The 16,015-nt window shown below is 38.0% G+C and overlaps 1 protein-coding gene across 1 annotated transcript in view; it reads right to left on the bottom strand.

Moving 5' to 3' along the window:
• LOC307125007 (mitochondrial fission 1 protein-like) overlaps window positions 1-4,823 on the bottom strand; it is a 29,395-nt gene extending 24,572 nt beyond the window's left edge. Inside the window, exon 1 of the mRNA XM_079814571.1 lies at window positions 4,759-4,823. Coding sequence (XP_079670697.1) covers window positions 4,759-4,803 — 45 coding nt within the window. The 5' untranslated portion in view covers window positions 4,804-4,823. The remainder of the gene's footprint in view (window positions 1-4,758) is intronic.
• Between the last annotated feature and the right edge of the window lie 11,192 nt (window positions 4,824-16,015).

Genomic DNA, 16,015 nt, shown 5'->3' with positions numbered 1-16,015 from the left:
GTGACGTTAAACTGACGGACGCTTAGGTGACGGGACGCGCGCTCCATTACAGACAAATGAGTGGATTAAAATACATGGTAAGGTCGCAAATAAGTAAAATAAGAACATGATAGCACTGTCTGTTGCTTTCGTGCTTCAGTCTGTGTGTCTGGCAGCTTTAAAACAGTGAGAGATCTTGAGGCAGGCGAAAAGCGTTTGGTAAGTGGTGAATATTGACCCATTGTGCGTACCGTAGTGTCTCTCGCGTACTGTAGTTTGTGTAAAAACGGCGGAATTACATATTGTGAAAAAAAGAACAGCGTTGTCCTCGTTCACACGCATCTACTGGATTGGCAGCTGCCTCCAGCACTGGCAGGTTTTAGAGGAGCTGCCTTGAACAGTGACGGGTTTTGTGACGGCTGCCTTCAGCACTGGCAGGTTTTTGTGGCAGCTCCCCCTGCCACGCAAAGATTTTACCCCCTCTCCCAGAGCGCCTAAAGTCACGGACAGAGTATTGAAATGATTGCAAATGTGATACTGATCTTGTAAAAAAAGTCCAATAGACAAGTTGATATTAAGTAACAACGTTTTAGCCACAATACTGTTTATTTCGTGAAAATCAAAACTACATCAGAACTGTTGCGCATCTCCAAGCGTTTCGGTCGAATGAATCCGCGTTTGAACGATTTAATGAACGACTCGCACATAGACTTGACGCCACCTACTGGCTGTTTTATTTTCATATTTATACTTTGCATGGACGTTTTATTTAAAATATAATCTTTTAACTAAGTTTAAGTTTAACTTGTACATAGCCTATTTATAAATTCAAAAACTTATATTTAAAACATTCATACAACATTATTTACCCATGAGCTGCATTAAATCTATGTAAATGTGTCTAAACAGCACTTCCAATAGAGCTGCTGTGCCACTTCTACAGTGTAAAGATTGATCTTTTGATGCTGATTTAATTAGATTGGTTACAGTCTGATTGTGTCTTATTGCTCTAACTGAATTTATTGTTTAAATTAACATTTTAAAAACAACTTTTCTATTTTAATTTATGAAATTGACAAAAGATGATGCATACATTTAATAAGATTAGAAAACATTGCTCTTATAATGGTAAAAATGCCCCTGGACATTAATTTAAAGGGACAAAGATCATCCTGTAATGGGAAAGTTATAATTGGAATGCTTGTTATTGATCAGAAAGTGCTCCTAAATTTTTGACTGTGCTCCTAATTTTTTTTAATTAGGAGCACAAGTGCTCCTCAAGAAAAATGTTAGCGTAGAGCCCTGTATGATTTTACCCCAAAATTCAACATATTGACGCATAATGATAACTGTAAATCCATGTTTCGCTGCATGGAGTCACGTTGTTTCTGTGAATTGCACTGATCCATTTACTTCTCTTTTCTGTAGCTTTCAGCAGTCTGTAAAAATATACCTCAGATTTCTTGTCAAATCTATTTGCACAGTCAATCTCAAAGCTCTTTCCCGTTTTAGCTGTGTTTTCCGCGTCATTCACGCTGATACCAATGCTGCCACTCAGTTTTTTGAATATGAGGTCTCTGTGGAGCAAAAGTGGGCATTTCTAAATTTGTGGGCGTTTTCAAACTGATGGGTGTTTATAAACAATGCATTGAAAATGATCCCCTTCAACTGACCTGACCCGACCCGACCCCACCCCTAAACCCTACCCACACTGTGACGTGGGCAAATCAGGTAACGCAGTGAAAAACGCCTTCTGTTTATGGCCTCGCCCACTGATCTAAGGCTTGTTCGACTTGATACAGCGATGTGCAGACCGAGCATAGACAGTAAAAGAAATGGACACAGCGACCCCATAGACTTCCACGGAGGACAGTGAAGTCAATTAGAAGCACTCACTTCCTGACGTACTACGCAGCCTCAGACTGAGCTTGACGACGTAAATGTGACGTGAGCAACCTGCTGACAGTTTTAAGTCTTCTAGTAGTTGTGCAAAGTGAAATCTGAATCACCGAATCTTGCAGAAACGGAGAGCATGAGCAGGAGAAACTTTTGGTAAGTATTCTGATTCATTATTTTGTCATTTTTCATAGTATTTATTTATTTTAATAAATTGCCTCATAGACAATAAAAGAGTTGCGTGGTTATGACGCAATCGTTAGCCTATTTTTACAAAAACGGCTTCTATGGGGCGATAGTGTAAGATACAAGGTAATGGAGCCTTTTATACATTGTCGTGTTTCTTTAGAAATAAACATTGGACAAATGGAGTCTTTAAACGCCTCAGATGTAAAGTTATTCGCTGTCAAAGTGACGGCAAAATTAATGTGAGTCAATGGAATGCTAATAGCAGGTGATGGCTTGGTTAGCAAAGGCTGCCCCTATGGAAGGTAAGCTTTCCGGGTGCTGGATTACCCCCTTGAGACCGATCGGCAGCTGACTTGAAGCAGTGCTCGCCGGTTAGAAATTTTGTCCGACTTGTATGGCATCAAAGTACCGCAAGAGCGATTCGAGAGCAGTTGGCTAATACAGCCGGTGCAGTTTCTCTAGAGTGGCTGCACCAGACTGCATGGACTCTGATGACACAGCTGTTCCACGATTGGCCAGATTCACCGCATGACAGCGATCACGTGTGTTTCGTGTTTATTCTAAAACCTTCAGTTCCACTAATGCTCACAAATCTGTTTTTTGTAACAGTAAAACCTCCTTTCATGTAGTCGCAATGTTATATTGTCATGTTTATCAAAATAAAACTGATTAAAAAAAGTAGACCCCACTTCATTGATAGTGTAGGCTTATATGTTGAACTTTATTCTTGTACAAACACACGCTGTATTAAGCAGTGCATTACTTATTACATGACAATAATGTCTCTGAAACATCTGTGTATTGCCAAATATTACATTTATTTCACTTCAGCTGTGATAAAGTATGCAAACAGTGTGATGCTGCGTTCTATTATTTATCCGTGTCGGAGCTCCGACTAGGAAGACAGACGTTACCTAGCAACACGCACCAACACGCCCCCTTTCCTCGGATTTTGCCGCTCGGAAGTTTGGACAACCGTGAGGACACCGAGCAAGAATTCCGAATCGGAATACAAGATGGCTGCGACCTGTGTGACTTGTAATTATGAATTGTTTTCATTGTTTTTGGACCAATTTAGTTGTTTAAATGTTCATTTGGCAAAGATGTTCAGATATCTCTATGCCTAGTAGACCTATAACAAACGTTCATTAAAAAGGGTCCTGTACCCGCCTTTTTCAAACTGGCGCAGCGCTGACTCGCGGTAGGTAACGTTAGAAAATGCATGATTTGATTTGATAAAGTTAACCTAGATTATTGTTAGCTATTATTAGGCGCATAACCAAGTGTGTGTGCGGAGTGTGGAGCGCGCACTGCATGACGAGGCGCCGTCCATGTTTTTCTCCGACTCGGACGCGCAAAACATACCAGAACGCTTGAAGTGTGGAAGTGACGTCATATCCGAGGGCCGAGTCGGATCGTTGACCATAATGGAACGCAGCATGAGTGCCACAGTATGAGTGCCACAGCGGGACGCAGAAAGTGTCCGACTTCACGTCTCCATTTGCAGCTCCTCCCCACCTGCACGCAGTTACTCTCGCCGATCGGTTGCATCTAGCCGCAGCCGATGTCGAACACACTAGTTTTTTTGCCACTAGTTGGGCGTAACTGCAGTCACTCCGGCCGATGGTGACATCACGTGCACTGCATACCCTCTAATATTGCCCACAATCCATTGCTCTTTGGAGGAGGATTCGGGTCAAAACTACAAACACGAGTAAAAAGTGTTAAAAAACTACAAAACATGGTGGATATGCGCGACCGACCATGAGAGGTTTAGATAAAGGTTTGAGTGACTAATAATCAGTTTAACCTTATACAAATATTTATTTAATTTTATCCGTGTTATATTTCATCTGCGATAACAATATGGACTTTTATAAAGATCCGTTTGGCCATTAACTTTTAAATGCATCATTATACATTAATATGATGAGAATTCAGCGACAGAAGTCCAGCGACAGATAAACGAGCACTTGATTTTGCTATTCATACTCAAAATTATCCCCTTTCAAGTGAAAAGGCTACTATAGTGTAAGTGCAATATAGCTCCTTACTACTAACGTTACCCCTTGCAAGAACTTACTTCCTCCATAAATGTTGTTCCTTTAATTATTATATTATTTTATTATTATTAAATTTATTTAATTCCTTATTTACGTCCTTGCCCTTCTTGATCTGAGACTTCTTTGCTGTAATTTGCAACTATGTCTAACTTTTGAGTACTGTAAATTGTCAATACTGTTTGTTCAATGCCTAATTAGTATGTAAATTAGTTTATTTTCACTAAATTAACGCTTTTTCTTCACAAAAAGAGTACATATTTTTTAGGGCGTTGTATAAGTAAGTTAGGCGAATTGGAACGCAGCATCTATAACATTAACGTTAGGTCCGGTATTTTATCTATTCGCACGGGATTAGTATTACCTGAGGTAATTTTCCGGACCTTTTTACAGAAGGTATAAGTCGCCGTAATCTTTACTGACATTGTGCGTAATGATTACTGAAATGGCACACTCGGACGGGACTAAAATCGCCGCGAAACTCTGGTAATAATTACTTTACCCCATGTTAAACTATTCCCGTCCGAATAGGGCTATAGCGCTTTTTTTTTCAGAGAGGAAGCTTCACGCACTTTTATGTTTTACAAAGAGAAAATAAATCATTTTAAACAGACATGAAAATACCACAATTTACCTCCAGATCTTCTGGGGTAACAACCTCACCAACAACAGCTTCCATTATAACGGAAATAATAATGTGTTTGCACCGGATATTCCCCAGTCACGTGATTGCAGAAGATTTTTAGTGTATGTGGATTGACTTTCAAGTAATAACAGATCTTTGGTCACCTTTTAAACATCTAATTAACAATATTTTGGAAAACAATAGTTAAAGTATTTTTTAAACTAGTGATCTGTGGTGCGTCATACAGTAAAACATATTTGTTGTCGATAATGAAAGTCTCACATTTACATTGGAGATGTTTCTTTACAAATCGTGTAATTGATAGATATCTTAATTTCTGCGTCACTGGGTTTATGTTCAGTTTCAATTTGTTGTAGCCATGATTTAGTTGAACAACATTAATCACTATTTAATATTTTGCATTTAAAATAAACAATATACGATTCATTTACATTTCTTTTAGCACAGCTTAAATAACCACGTGATATGCAAATTGATTAACTAGGCCAATCTGACAGGTGCGTTTACCAGTCAAAATGAAGCGCCACGCGTTCGCTGATCTATTGATAAAAAAACTCGAGTTAATCGGTATAAAATTGTTTTCGAAGAATCTTTTTTGCTTTAATCAAAAGCTGTATACAGTTGGTAGAAATTATCTTTATCGTCATGTGTTACTTTTCTTTGATATGGTGAGTTTCCTCCCCCCAATAATGAAAATCACGCCTAAAAGCGACTGCGAAGATGTTGTTACTTGTGAGTATCGTTCATATATATATATATTTTTTTAGTTTTTGATTTTATTTTTTTTCAGGTTTCTTTTGTTGGGATTATGTCCCAATTCTGTTCCTGATTCCATACCTATTGGTAAGCAAATAATTCATAAAAGTTCAAATTATTTATTTAATGCTTTTCTTAAACAGTTGGACTATGGACAACAAGGTGTTATACATGTGTTTATTTCTCAGGTATGTTCAGGGCAGAGTGCCATGATCGTCATTTCTGGTTGTCTATTAACTCAAATTTCCTTGGCTACAAATTTAGGTTTGATGTTCAAGGTATTGTGTGTGTGTGTGTGTGTGTGTGTGTGTGTGTTTTATTTAATTTTTTTTTATTAAGCATCTCGTTCAATTAACTGGATGTTTTTGTTTCTTGTCAAAAAAGCTACCTGAATACATCACTTAATTGTTCCTGGTTGGAAGCATATTGTTTGGGTGAATTAAGGTAATGCGGGACAGTTTTGACAATTTCACTTTGCAATTTATTATAAGGTCACCGCAACACCTGTTGATCTACAAATGACACCTCAAATCACACTACAAACCAACTACTACTTGATCTTAAGGTTGAGTATACTTGCTTATGATGGAGCAAAAATGTACACCTCAGGCTCAGAGTCTAGAACTATCTGACATTGTTCAATGTCCCACTCCCAATGTCCCAGATTACCCCAATTCACCCTGCATCTGGTCATTGAAATGATGTAATTGTCTTCACTTTCACAGCTGACTCTGAAGTCCATGAGATTTCTGGTCAGTGGGCGGCAGAGTGTGGCTATACTCTGGCTCTTGACTCCTGGGGTGAATTACTCTTGCGTGTTTCCTACCTGGCCTGTCTGGTGGAGAACCTGGTAAGATACTTAAAAGGGATATTTAACCCAAAAATTTGAATTGTGATTATTTACTCACCCTCAAATTATTTTAAAGTGGTTTGAGTTTCTTTCTTCTGCTGAATACAAAACATGATATTTGGAAGAATATGGGTAACCAAACCGTTGACAGGCCCCATTGACTTCCATAGTATGGAGGAAAAAATATTATGGAAGTCAATGGGGTCCATCAACTGTTTGGTTACAAACATTCTTAAAAATATTGTTTGTGTTCAGCAGAACAAAAACATTTATACAGGTTTGGAACAACTTGAGTGAGTAAATGACACAATTTTCATTTTTGGTTGAACCATCCCAAGGCTTTTCCGTACAACAACAGTTCAAAGTCACTACATCTGTCAATTTCCAAAACAACAAAAGCAGCTTAAAAGTAAGTTAATAAGACTTGTGAGCTATACTGGAAGTCTTCTTAAACCATATGATGTATTTGTGGGGTGCAGACCAAAATAAGTAATCTTCAGCAGAGGGAGTATTTTCGGTGAAAATATGATCAAAATTTCAGTCTGTTCCTCACACAAAGCTATCTAGTATGGCCAACTACTGTTATGGTATTTCAAGCTTTAAAAAAAACTTGCCTTGCCTTCTCAACCCCTTGTCACTGAGTTGTCATTCATTTTCTTAGAACTAATCCTCACATTATATACACTGTAAAAAAAAATTTTTGTTAAAGTGCTACAGCAAACTGTAAATGGTTTAACATTGATTTAAATAGATTTAAATATGATTTATGCTATAAAATAAAATAAAGAACATTCCCTCAAGTCCCTGCTTACAATAAACTTTGTCCACTTGCACTGATCTTTGATTCATTTGGCTTTCTTTTAACACGCCTGTATTACCATTGTGGTTATCTATACATTTTTGGGTAAAAATCTGATTTTGGTAGATTGGCATTTTAACATTAGATCACTTGATGAAATGTATGTTTGTAAGTTGGAAAACCTCAGGCACCAATATACATAATACATAAATTAAATAATTTGTGAAGCATATGTCAGTGTCAATGTCAGTATACTTTTTTTTTTTTTTTTTTAAGGTGAATTTCTAGCATCCAAAAGGTGAATTAATTTTTTTTTTTAATTATTTCCTGTAAATTTAACAGGATTTGTTTTTATAGTGATATAATTGTATTGTATGGTCTTTTTTTAATAAGCTTGAGCACAACAGTTAGGGATTGTTGGTTGTTTGGTTTCAGAGGGATACAGAATTTCGGTTGCTGGTGTGGTTTATAAATCAGGACTCAAATGAGGAGGAGAAATCCTACCCTTTACTGCTCACCTGCCCTCTTCAGGTCCCATGGGGGCCTCGGGAGCTTGTCTGTGAGCAGAACTACATGGAGGTCGAATGACTCTTATATGTTGTATTTATAAATTTGTAAATTTTCAAATATAAAGCTCTTGTGTGGAAACGCAAACCAGTCCCATGATGCTTTTCTATTTGCTAGGTGTCTGTGCTGAAACAGCTGCCTCCAAATAATCACATGGGCACAGCGTGGGTAACCCCAGCACCTGTGGTACGAGACTGTGCATTTGGACTGTTTCAATGTATCTGAATTATCTTGTCTGTCATGAGTCATGACAAGCAGCACATGTGAACTGAGTTGGCTTCCATTGATCAGAAAAGTAGTAAACCTAAGCCACTTCATTGATTGGATAATGTAAAACCCTCATCAGACTCTTTGACAGTCAGCTATTTTAAGACAACCAAATTGTATATGCTTGGTTGACAGTTTTAACATATGCAAAGTGAATTTTTTTTTTTTTTTTTTTTGTCTTAGGAGCTGGATGAGGGTCTGAGGGAATGGAGGGTGGTGTTCCGCATACCAGCGCTTCATCAGGAGGGTGGCATGAGGGAGGAGACTGTGCCAGTGAGAATGGCACACCTGCTGGGCTACCACATTAACACCACAGACAGTCGCATCCTCCTGCGTTGTGCCTACAGATCCAAGCTGGCATACATGCTACAGGTAAAGGAAAAAGCAGAGGACTTGATTACAAAACCCATCTAGACAGCAGCTTGTTGTTTTCTTCATTTAAGACATTTTTCTACATTTAGTTTTTTTTGATCTTGTGAAGGCTAGAATACACTACATGACGTAGTGTATGATGGACCCAGACTTTTTCATCTAGTTGGAGGATATCAAACATATTTGATTTGGCAGCTATTAGAAGACATCTTGTGTGGTGTATTCCAGCCTTAAGCTGATAGAGGTTATCTTGTATTGAATTTTTGACATTGCTTTAATACCAGTTATACTGTAAATTGAATTGAATAATTCTCAACCCAAAAATTACAATTGTCGTCATTTACCCTCATGTTGTTCCAAAACTTTATTACTTGCTTTATTCTGTGTAGCTGATATTTTGGAATTCATTTGGGTTTAAAAATTGTGTTCCGCGGAAGGAAGCCATACAGTTTATCAATGACATGAAGATAAAAGTACACCCAAAAGTACAAAAAGTCAATGCTGATGTTTCTTGGTATAAAAGCTTAAATTAATTTTGCTATGAGCTGTTATATTAAAATCACATTGTTTGTCTGAATGGTTTCAGTTGGGTGAGACTGGTGTGGAAGTGGTCAGTGCCACCATCTTGTACAAGCTTAAATGGACCCTGTTGACTGTGGACATGTCCGTGTCCTGCACTATGAGTATGTTCTTGCTGTCTCCCACTTTAGTCCTCCTAGTCGATATAGCTCCTAAACTGTTGCTTAAGATGTATTATGTTTCTGAGCTTAATTCTTTCATGCAAATGCTGACCCACCTCTTTAATTCCTCTTATAGGCCAGGCCCGAATGGATGGTTCAGATGTGTTGTGGTCTCTTCCACGTGACCTCCCCCCTCTGGTCCATCATCCCTTCATAGAAAAGGGCCTTAAATTGGGTGTTGGGGGACGTTACCTGTCTGAGTGTGTTGCCCACCAGCGTGGCTACATGATTCACGACAACAACGGAACTCTGGAGATCCGTATTCCTTTTGGTGCTGAAGGAGGATTCATCAAGGTATCCCAGAGATCATATGCCCTTAGTTTTTAGTTGAAATGTATCACTTTTTCCTTTTAACAGAAACATTATATTTAGTTTATATTTGGGTAATGACTGCCTTTCTCTTCCCCTCGGTCAGAGTCACGTGATTGATGGACATTACTCTCAGTCATATTTTGTAGACGTCTTCCTGTTGCGTGAATGGGAGGATACAGCGTGGAATCTGACTCAGCAACGGACATTCAGAAAACTTTACATTTATCACCTGCCCCGACCAGTCACACTTATTAACAGTGAGAAACACAAGCCAAGCCACTTACGTTCTTCTCTAGCTGCTACATTACTTTTCTCACACTACTTCAATGAAGTTGGGTCCACTTTGTGTTCTGGCAAGGTACCACCTACTTGTAGATGACAAGGTCATCTGGCTGATGTGTGTGTGTGTGTGTGTGTGTGTGTGTGTGTGTGTCTATCTCTCTCTATGTAGGGACTGTGCCCTCAGAAGGAGAGTTTTCTATCTCCTTGTGCTGTTTTCCTCATGATGTTTCTCTGGGAAATGTGACCGTAGGAGGTCAGCTGGTTCTCTGGGAGGAAATGGAAAGGAATGGTGTTCGTCTTTCTCAAAACCCTTTCCCAAACAACACATACACGTATCGGTTTCAGATGCCCTTCTTTCATCCACTTGTCTCACAGAAGGTGAAGGACCACATACTAGTTTTTAAAATAAAATTTGACAAACTAATGTTAGTCTTTTTATTGATGTTTTTATAAAGCATGCTTCCTTCCGTCTCTGGTTGTTTAGTATTTGGGAGACCGGTTAAGAAGATACACTTTCTCTGGGGTCTTCTCTTTCATTCTGTCTCCTGATGGAGAGATCTACGACTATCCTGCTACTGTTGAAGCAGACCTGCAGGATGTAGGTATGTAATGTCCACCCAAAAAAAGTTAGTCTAGCACTAATTTTCACAGAGTGCAAAAGCCAGGGACATACTGCGATTTTCAGCTGTCTTGGACGAAAGATTGCCATCGTGAAACAATTGTGGCGATTTGTGATCGGTGGTCCTATGTCATACAGTGAGAGGTTCAAAGATTGCTGTTGTCACAGTCTTCTTGAGACTAAAGATAGCCTACGATAAATTTCTGACAGTGTCAGAAATTCAGCATGATCACACGGTGTTTGCTGCTTCGACATGGCGCTAAAACTTAAAACTGCTTAACTCAAGCTCTTTTCCCGTACTTTTTTTATTTTTTTAACCGCACACAACTACAACTGCCAAAGTGTGATTCATCATGGTCTTTTTATTTACAACTAGCACATGCTGATGACGTTTTATTCTTCTATAGAAACGTGCATTGTAGGCTACGAGTCAATAGGTGTCGTCATACAGTCTATACATGTCGTACCCTAGTTTAAAGTGGAGATGAATTGAGAAATCAACTTTCCTTTGAGCCTTTGGTATAGAAAAGTTCATCGTGATATAAGAATATCTTGTAAGTTTCAGAGCTGAAAACGTCATTGTTAGTCAAAGAAAAGCTTTAATAGACACCAGGCCCAGGTGTGTGTGGTGGTTATATTCACTGATGATCGGGCAAAATTATACAGAAATAACCTTCCAATCAATCGCAGGCGGATGAGAGAGAAATCCTTGTGTTTGTTTGATTAAAGATATTTTTCGAGCCCTGTGAACATTTCTCCAGGCGCTTTCAAAACAATTCCTCACGTGTACTGACAGGGGAGCGGAAACTCATTAAATATGCAAATCTTATCAGAGGTGGGTAGAGTAGCCAAAATCTGTACTCAAGTAAAAGTACAAGTACTTACGGAAATATTTACTCAAGTAAAAGTAAGTAAGAGTAAGAGTAAAAAAGTATTCGATGAGAACTACTCAAGTAGTTAGTTACTAGTTACTTTCGATCTGATTGATAAGAAGCGAAAACCCTGAATTTCAGACTACTTGGAGAGCTTTCACACACCTCTCTGTAACACTTTACAATAAGGTTGTATTAGTTAACATTAATGTATTAGTTAAGATGAACTAACCATGAACAACACATCTGTTCAGCATTAGTTAATCTTTGTCAACGTTAGTTCATAAAAATCCAGCTGTTCATGGTTTATTCATGTTAGTTCAGTGCATTGACTAATGTTAACAATATTTGAATAATGCATTAGTAAATGTTTAAATTAACATAAAGATAAATGTGCTTTTATAAGTGTAGTTCATTATTAGTTCATGTTAACTAATGTAAGCTAATGAACCTATATGTATATGTATACGTGTGTGTGATTTAATGGTTAAACAGTGTAAATTAATGGTGTGCTGGGCAAACTAGAGCTCTTCTTAAAACATACTTTGTTCTTATATTTTTATAAGTATATAGGCTATTCTTTAGATAGGAATATTATACAATACCGTTTTTATTTGTATGTATTTTCTACACTTCAGACAGGTGTCTGTCCGGATTTGTGTATAAATGCAAGACGTCACATTAGGCTATTCAATTTGTTTCGTTTTGTGAAGAAAAGGATATGTAAATGTGAAGATGTGAACGTTTGTTCGTGGACGTGTGTTGTTTGGAGGATTCAAACGATTTGTCATTGCTTGCACGAGCGCATATGAGGAAAACACTCGGACAGTGTGTGAAATGGTATTATAATAAGGGAAAATTTCCCATAGTTACCAAATGACCGTTAATAGTGTTCAAATATAGGCATGTTCTTTTCAGGGTGGAATTCTTGTATGCTGAGAGATGTCAGTTCGTTTTGGTGCACACATGCATCGCATTATGAAACTATTCTTTTTGACATCTTGGAGTGAAAACCTAGACTGAACTTGAGGCCACGGGCAATCTGCCTCCTGTAGCTCACACACATCTTCCTCTGCTTCGGCCATCATCTTCCGACTAAACGCGCGCTAATAAGCGGGTGATGCGTAGCAACCTCTCGCGAAGCAGCCTCTCCAACGTTTCGCGAGACTTGCGAAAGTCATATTCACTTATTTTAATATATATAATATAATTATTACCAGAGGTGTCAAAAGTATTCGCATTCATTACTCAGGTAGAAGTATAGATACTGGGGTTTAAAAAGACTTCTGAAGAAGTTGAAGTATCAACTCAAGCTTTTTACTCAAGTAAAAGTGTAAAAGTAACTGGTTTCAAAACTACTTAAAGTATAAAAGTAAAAGTAATGTAAGGGGAAAAAATGCCATTAAAGGGATACTTCACCCAAAAATGAAAATTCTGTCATAATTTACTCAAATTGTTCCAAACCTGTATGAGTTTCTTTGTTCTGAAGATTGAAGAATTTTTGTAACCAAGCAGATTATATGCAACCATTGACTGCCATAGCATTTTGCCCCTACTATGGCAGTCAATGGTTGCTCTATCTGCTTGGTTACAAACATTCTTCAAAATATCTTCAGAACAAAAACTCATACAGGTTTGGAACAACTTGAGGGTGAGTAAATGATGACAGAATTTTCATTTTTGGGTGAAGTATCCCTTTAAGGACAAAAGATTAGGCCACGCCACAGTGCATACCCCACCTCCTCAAAAAAAAAATTTCTGAAGGCCATAATGACTATAATGTTATATTAAAAAGTTAATGTTGAACATTTTTAGATGCACTTGGCTACGCGTTTCAGCCGCATATATTCCCATTGAAATGAACGCATTTTAGGACAATGCAAATACATTAAAGAACCATATTGTGTACTACTGAGCATTAACGTGTTTCATGGAGTGGAAGATTTGATGACTAGTTGCCTATAAATATTGTAAAGGTGCAAAAAGTCAAAATTCAGAGGCATGTTATCAATAACCATTTTTTGAATGTGTGATCAGTGTGGCCAGATTGGGTCAACAATTTCCAGCCCAAAAACCTCACCAAATGTACATTTATATTTTTAATAGAAAATGGTTATTGATAACATGCCTGGTTATTGATTTTGATATTGATTATTGAATTTTGCACCTCTTACAATACTTATAGGCAACGTCACTCCAAGAAAAAAACCCCAAAACTTTAACTGCCAAAATAATTTGATATTATTTTATTGACATACCAATCAATGTTGATAAGTAAGTTACCATTTTATCTCCTTAAAGCATAACATTGATGATTAAAAAAAAATAATCCCAGTAAAACGGTTCAAATATGACTATATGTCAGGTAGAAACTGTCAAAACAGCAATCCCTTAGAAAAACACAAGATTTTCAATGTCAACAGTAAGAACCCAATTTACGTGCAAAAAGTGCCCAATATAGAGATTGGAAAAAGCTATGTAATTAACAGGCATTTCACACGTTAATGCACACCAATGTCAAAATGCGTAATTCATTGATACTGTACAATAATCCGTCAACAAATACATAACAACAATGCGCTTACCTTTGTGTTGCACTTTGCTTTGACAAAACTACAGTATGTCTTTCGTGAAGTACATGGCACATGCACTTAGCAGTCAAAACATATTAATCGTTGATTTAAACCTCTTTCAGCAGCTGTCGGGGTTGCTAGTTGCAGATGTCCTAAGTGTGTATATGATGATGGACAGGAGTCACGGTTATATTTAAAGAGTCTTCGAGTCACAGGTGTAATTCACGTTTGAGAGTTGAGTCACTCTCCCACTCTTTACTGTAGATACAACTTACTGTGTATTTATGCCACTGGCATAGCGATCACTGGAATATACAGCTACGAGTCATCGCGCTAAAAACCCGGCTAAAGTCATGAATGAGGCTGAGCACGTCTGCCTGCTGATTGCTGATTGGCTGAAAGTGCGTGCTCGTCGGCGAGAACCCGCCCTATCTGGCCAGATGGTGTGTGATTTGTGCAGGTGCAGGCGTGATTGATCGCGTACAACCCAATAGGGTGTCGGAATGGTTTGTGTTTATCCTTCTCATCCAACCACAATCAAATTCACTCTGTCCGGATGGCGCGATTTATCTGGATAGTTTGTTTTTTTTTTATGACAAGCCGGAATGAAAACATGCCGAAATGGAATAGAAGTAACGAGGCTATTTTTAAAATGTAAGGAGTAGAAAGTACAGATAATTGCTTGAAAATGTAAGGAGTAGAAGTAAAAAGTAGGCTGAAAAATAATTACTCCAGTAAAGTATAGATACTCAAAATTTCTACTTAAGTAAGGTAACGAAGTATTTGTACTTCGTTACTTGACACCTCTGATTATTACCATTTGACAGTAACTGAGGAACGCCACCGAATGTAACTAAGTAAAAGTACAGTTTTTTTCACAAGAAATTTACTTGAGTAAGAGTAAAAGTACCCATCTTTAAAGAGCACCTATCATGGCATTTAAAATGTTCCAAATATTGTTTTAGAAGTCCCCAACAACAGTTTTGCATGCATGCAATGACAAAAAAGACTTTAGTTTTCTTATAATATGCATTTATTTTTACCTGTTTTGACAGCGATTCTCAAATGATTCCTTTAGTGATTCACTTTTCAAAACCCCGCCTTTACGTGACGCTAATCTGTGGTGATTGGTCCGATGACCCAGTCAGTTGTGATTGGTTTAGTCTGTGCAGATATTTTCGGAAACGGAACCATCAAAGTCTTATAGTGACAGTAATTTGTTAATATGTGTCAGGAGTTATGAATATGAAAACCGCGTCGGTACTGTTTGATTGTAATATGAGCCTCAGCTGATCTCATTCATAAAAAAACTCCTCTATTCTCCTCACGAAGACTCGCGACAAATCAACATCCCTCAGGGCTTTTAGTTCAAAAGTGTGCAGATGAGGAGACATATTGATAGATTCTCATATGTCTGTGTCAAATTTCTAAACAGAGGAGTATTTTTTATTCAATACTTCCTCAAAATGGGCAGTTATAGCCTAATCATGAGCGATTGAGTCTCTTATGTGTTTTCAATTCATACTGGCAGCCGGAGGGCGCTCTGTGCACATGTAGTCCATGTATGGTACAGACAGACGAAGAAGAACCATGTGCCATAATAGAAGTCCATAATAAAAGCTTCCTGAGATCGCGAAACATACATTTGACGACTAATAAACACACAATCGCGACGATGTATGGTTTGTCTTCAAGCCACTTAGTCTTCAAATGCTCATCCTTGGGCAGATGAAAGAAGTTTGCTTTTGAGTCGCACTTCAGAACACAGCGTCTCGTCGCCATGATGTTTTCTAGTTTTCACTGGCGTCTTGGAGCGCAATAAGTGGGCGTATCGTATTCAAATAACTTGACAAGTTGACGTCATCTAGTCAGAGAAAAAGCTTCGGTCTTCTAACGATTCTTAAAAATGACTCCGAGTCGACTCTTACTTTTGAAAGAAAATAACTATATATACGGTGCACTGTCATATTTCAAGCTATCACAGGATGTTTTTGTTCACTTAGATCTATGTTACACACTACATGAAAGGTAAATTTCAAAATTCCATGATAGGTGCTCTTTAAATCTACTCTAAAAGTACAAGTTACCCAAAAAATTTACTCAAGTAAATGTAACGAAGTAAATGTAATTCGTTACTACCCACCTCTGAATCTTATCCAATCCTAGCCGTGGGCATTTACTTCCAAGTCTTCAGTGCGGCACGCCCACAGTAGCGCGGGAAGGGGGTTGCTGCGGG

Source organism: Gobio gobio (assembly GCF_949357685.1).
Source record: "Gobio gobio genome assembly, chromosome: 4".
Lineage (NCBI taxonomy): Eukaryota > Metazoa > Chordata > Actinopteri > Cypriniformes > Gobionidae > Gobio > Gobio gobio.
The sequence above is the reverse complement of the archived record's forward strand: the minus strand, read 5'-3'. Positions and strand labels throughout refer to the sequence as shown.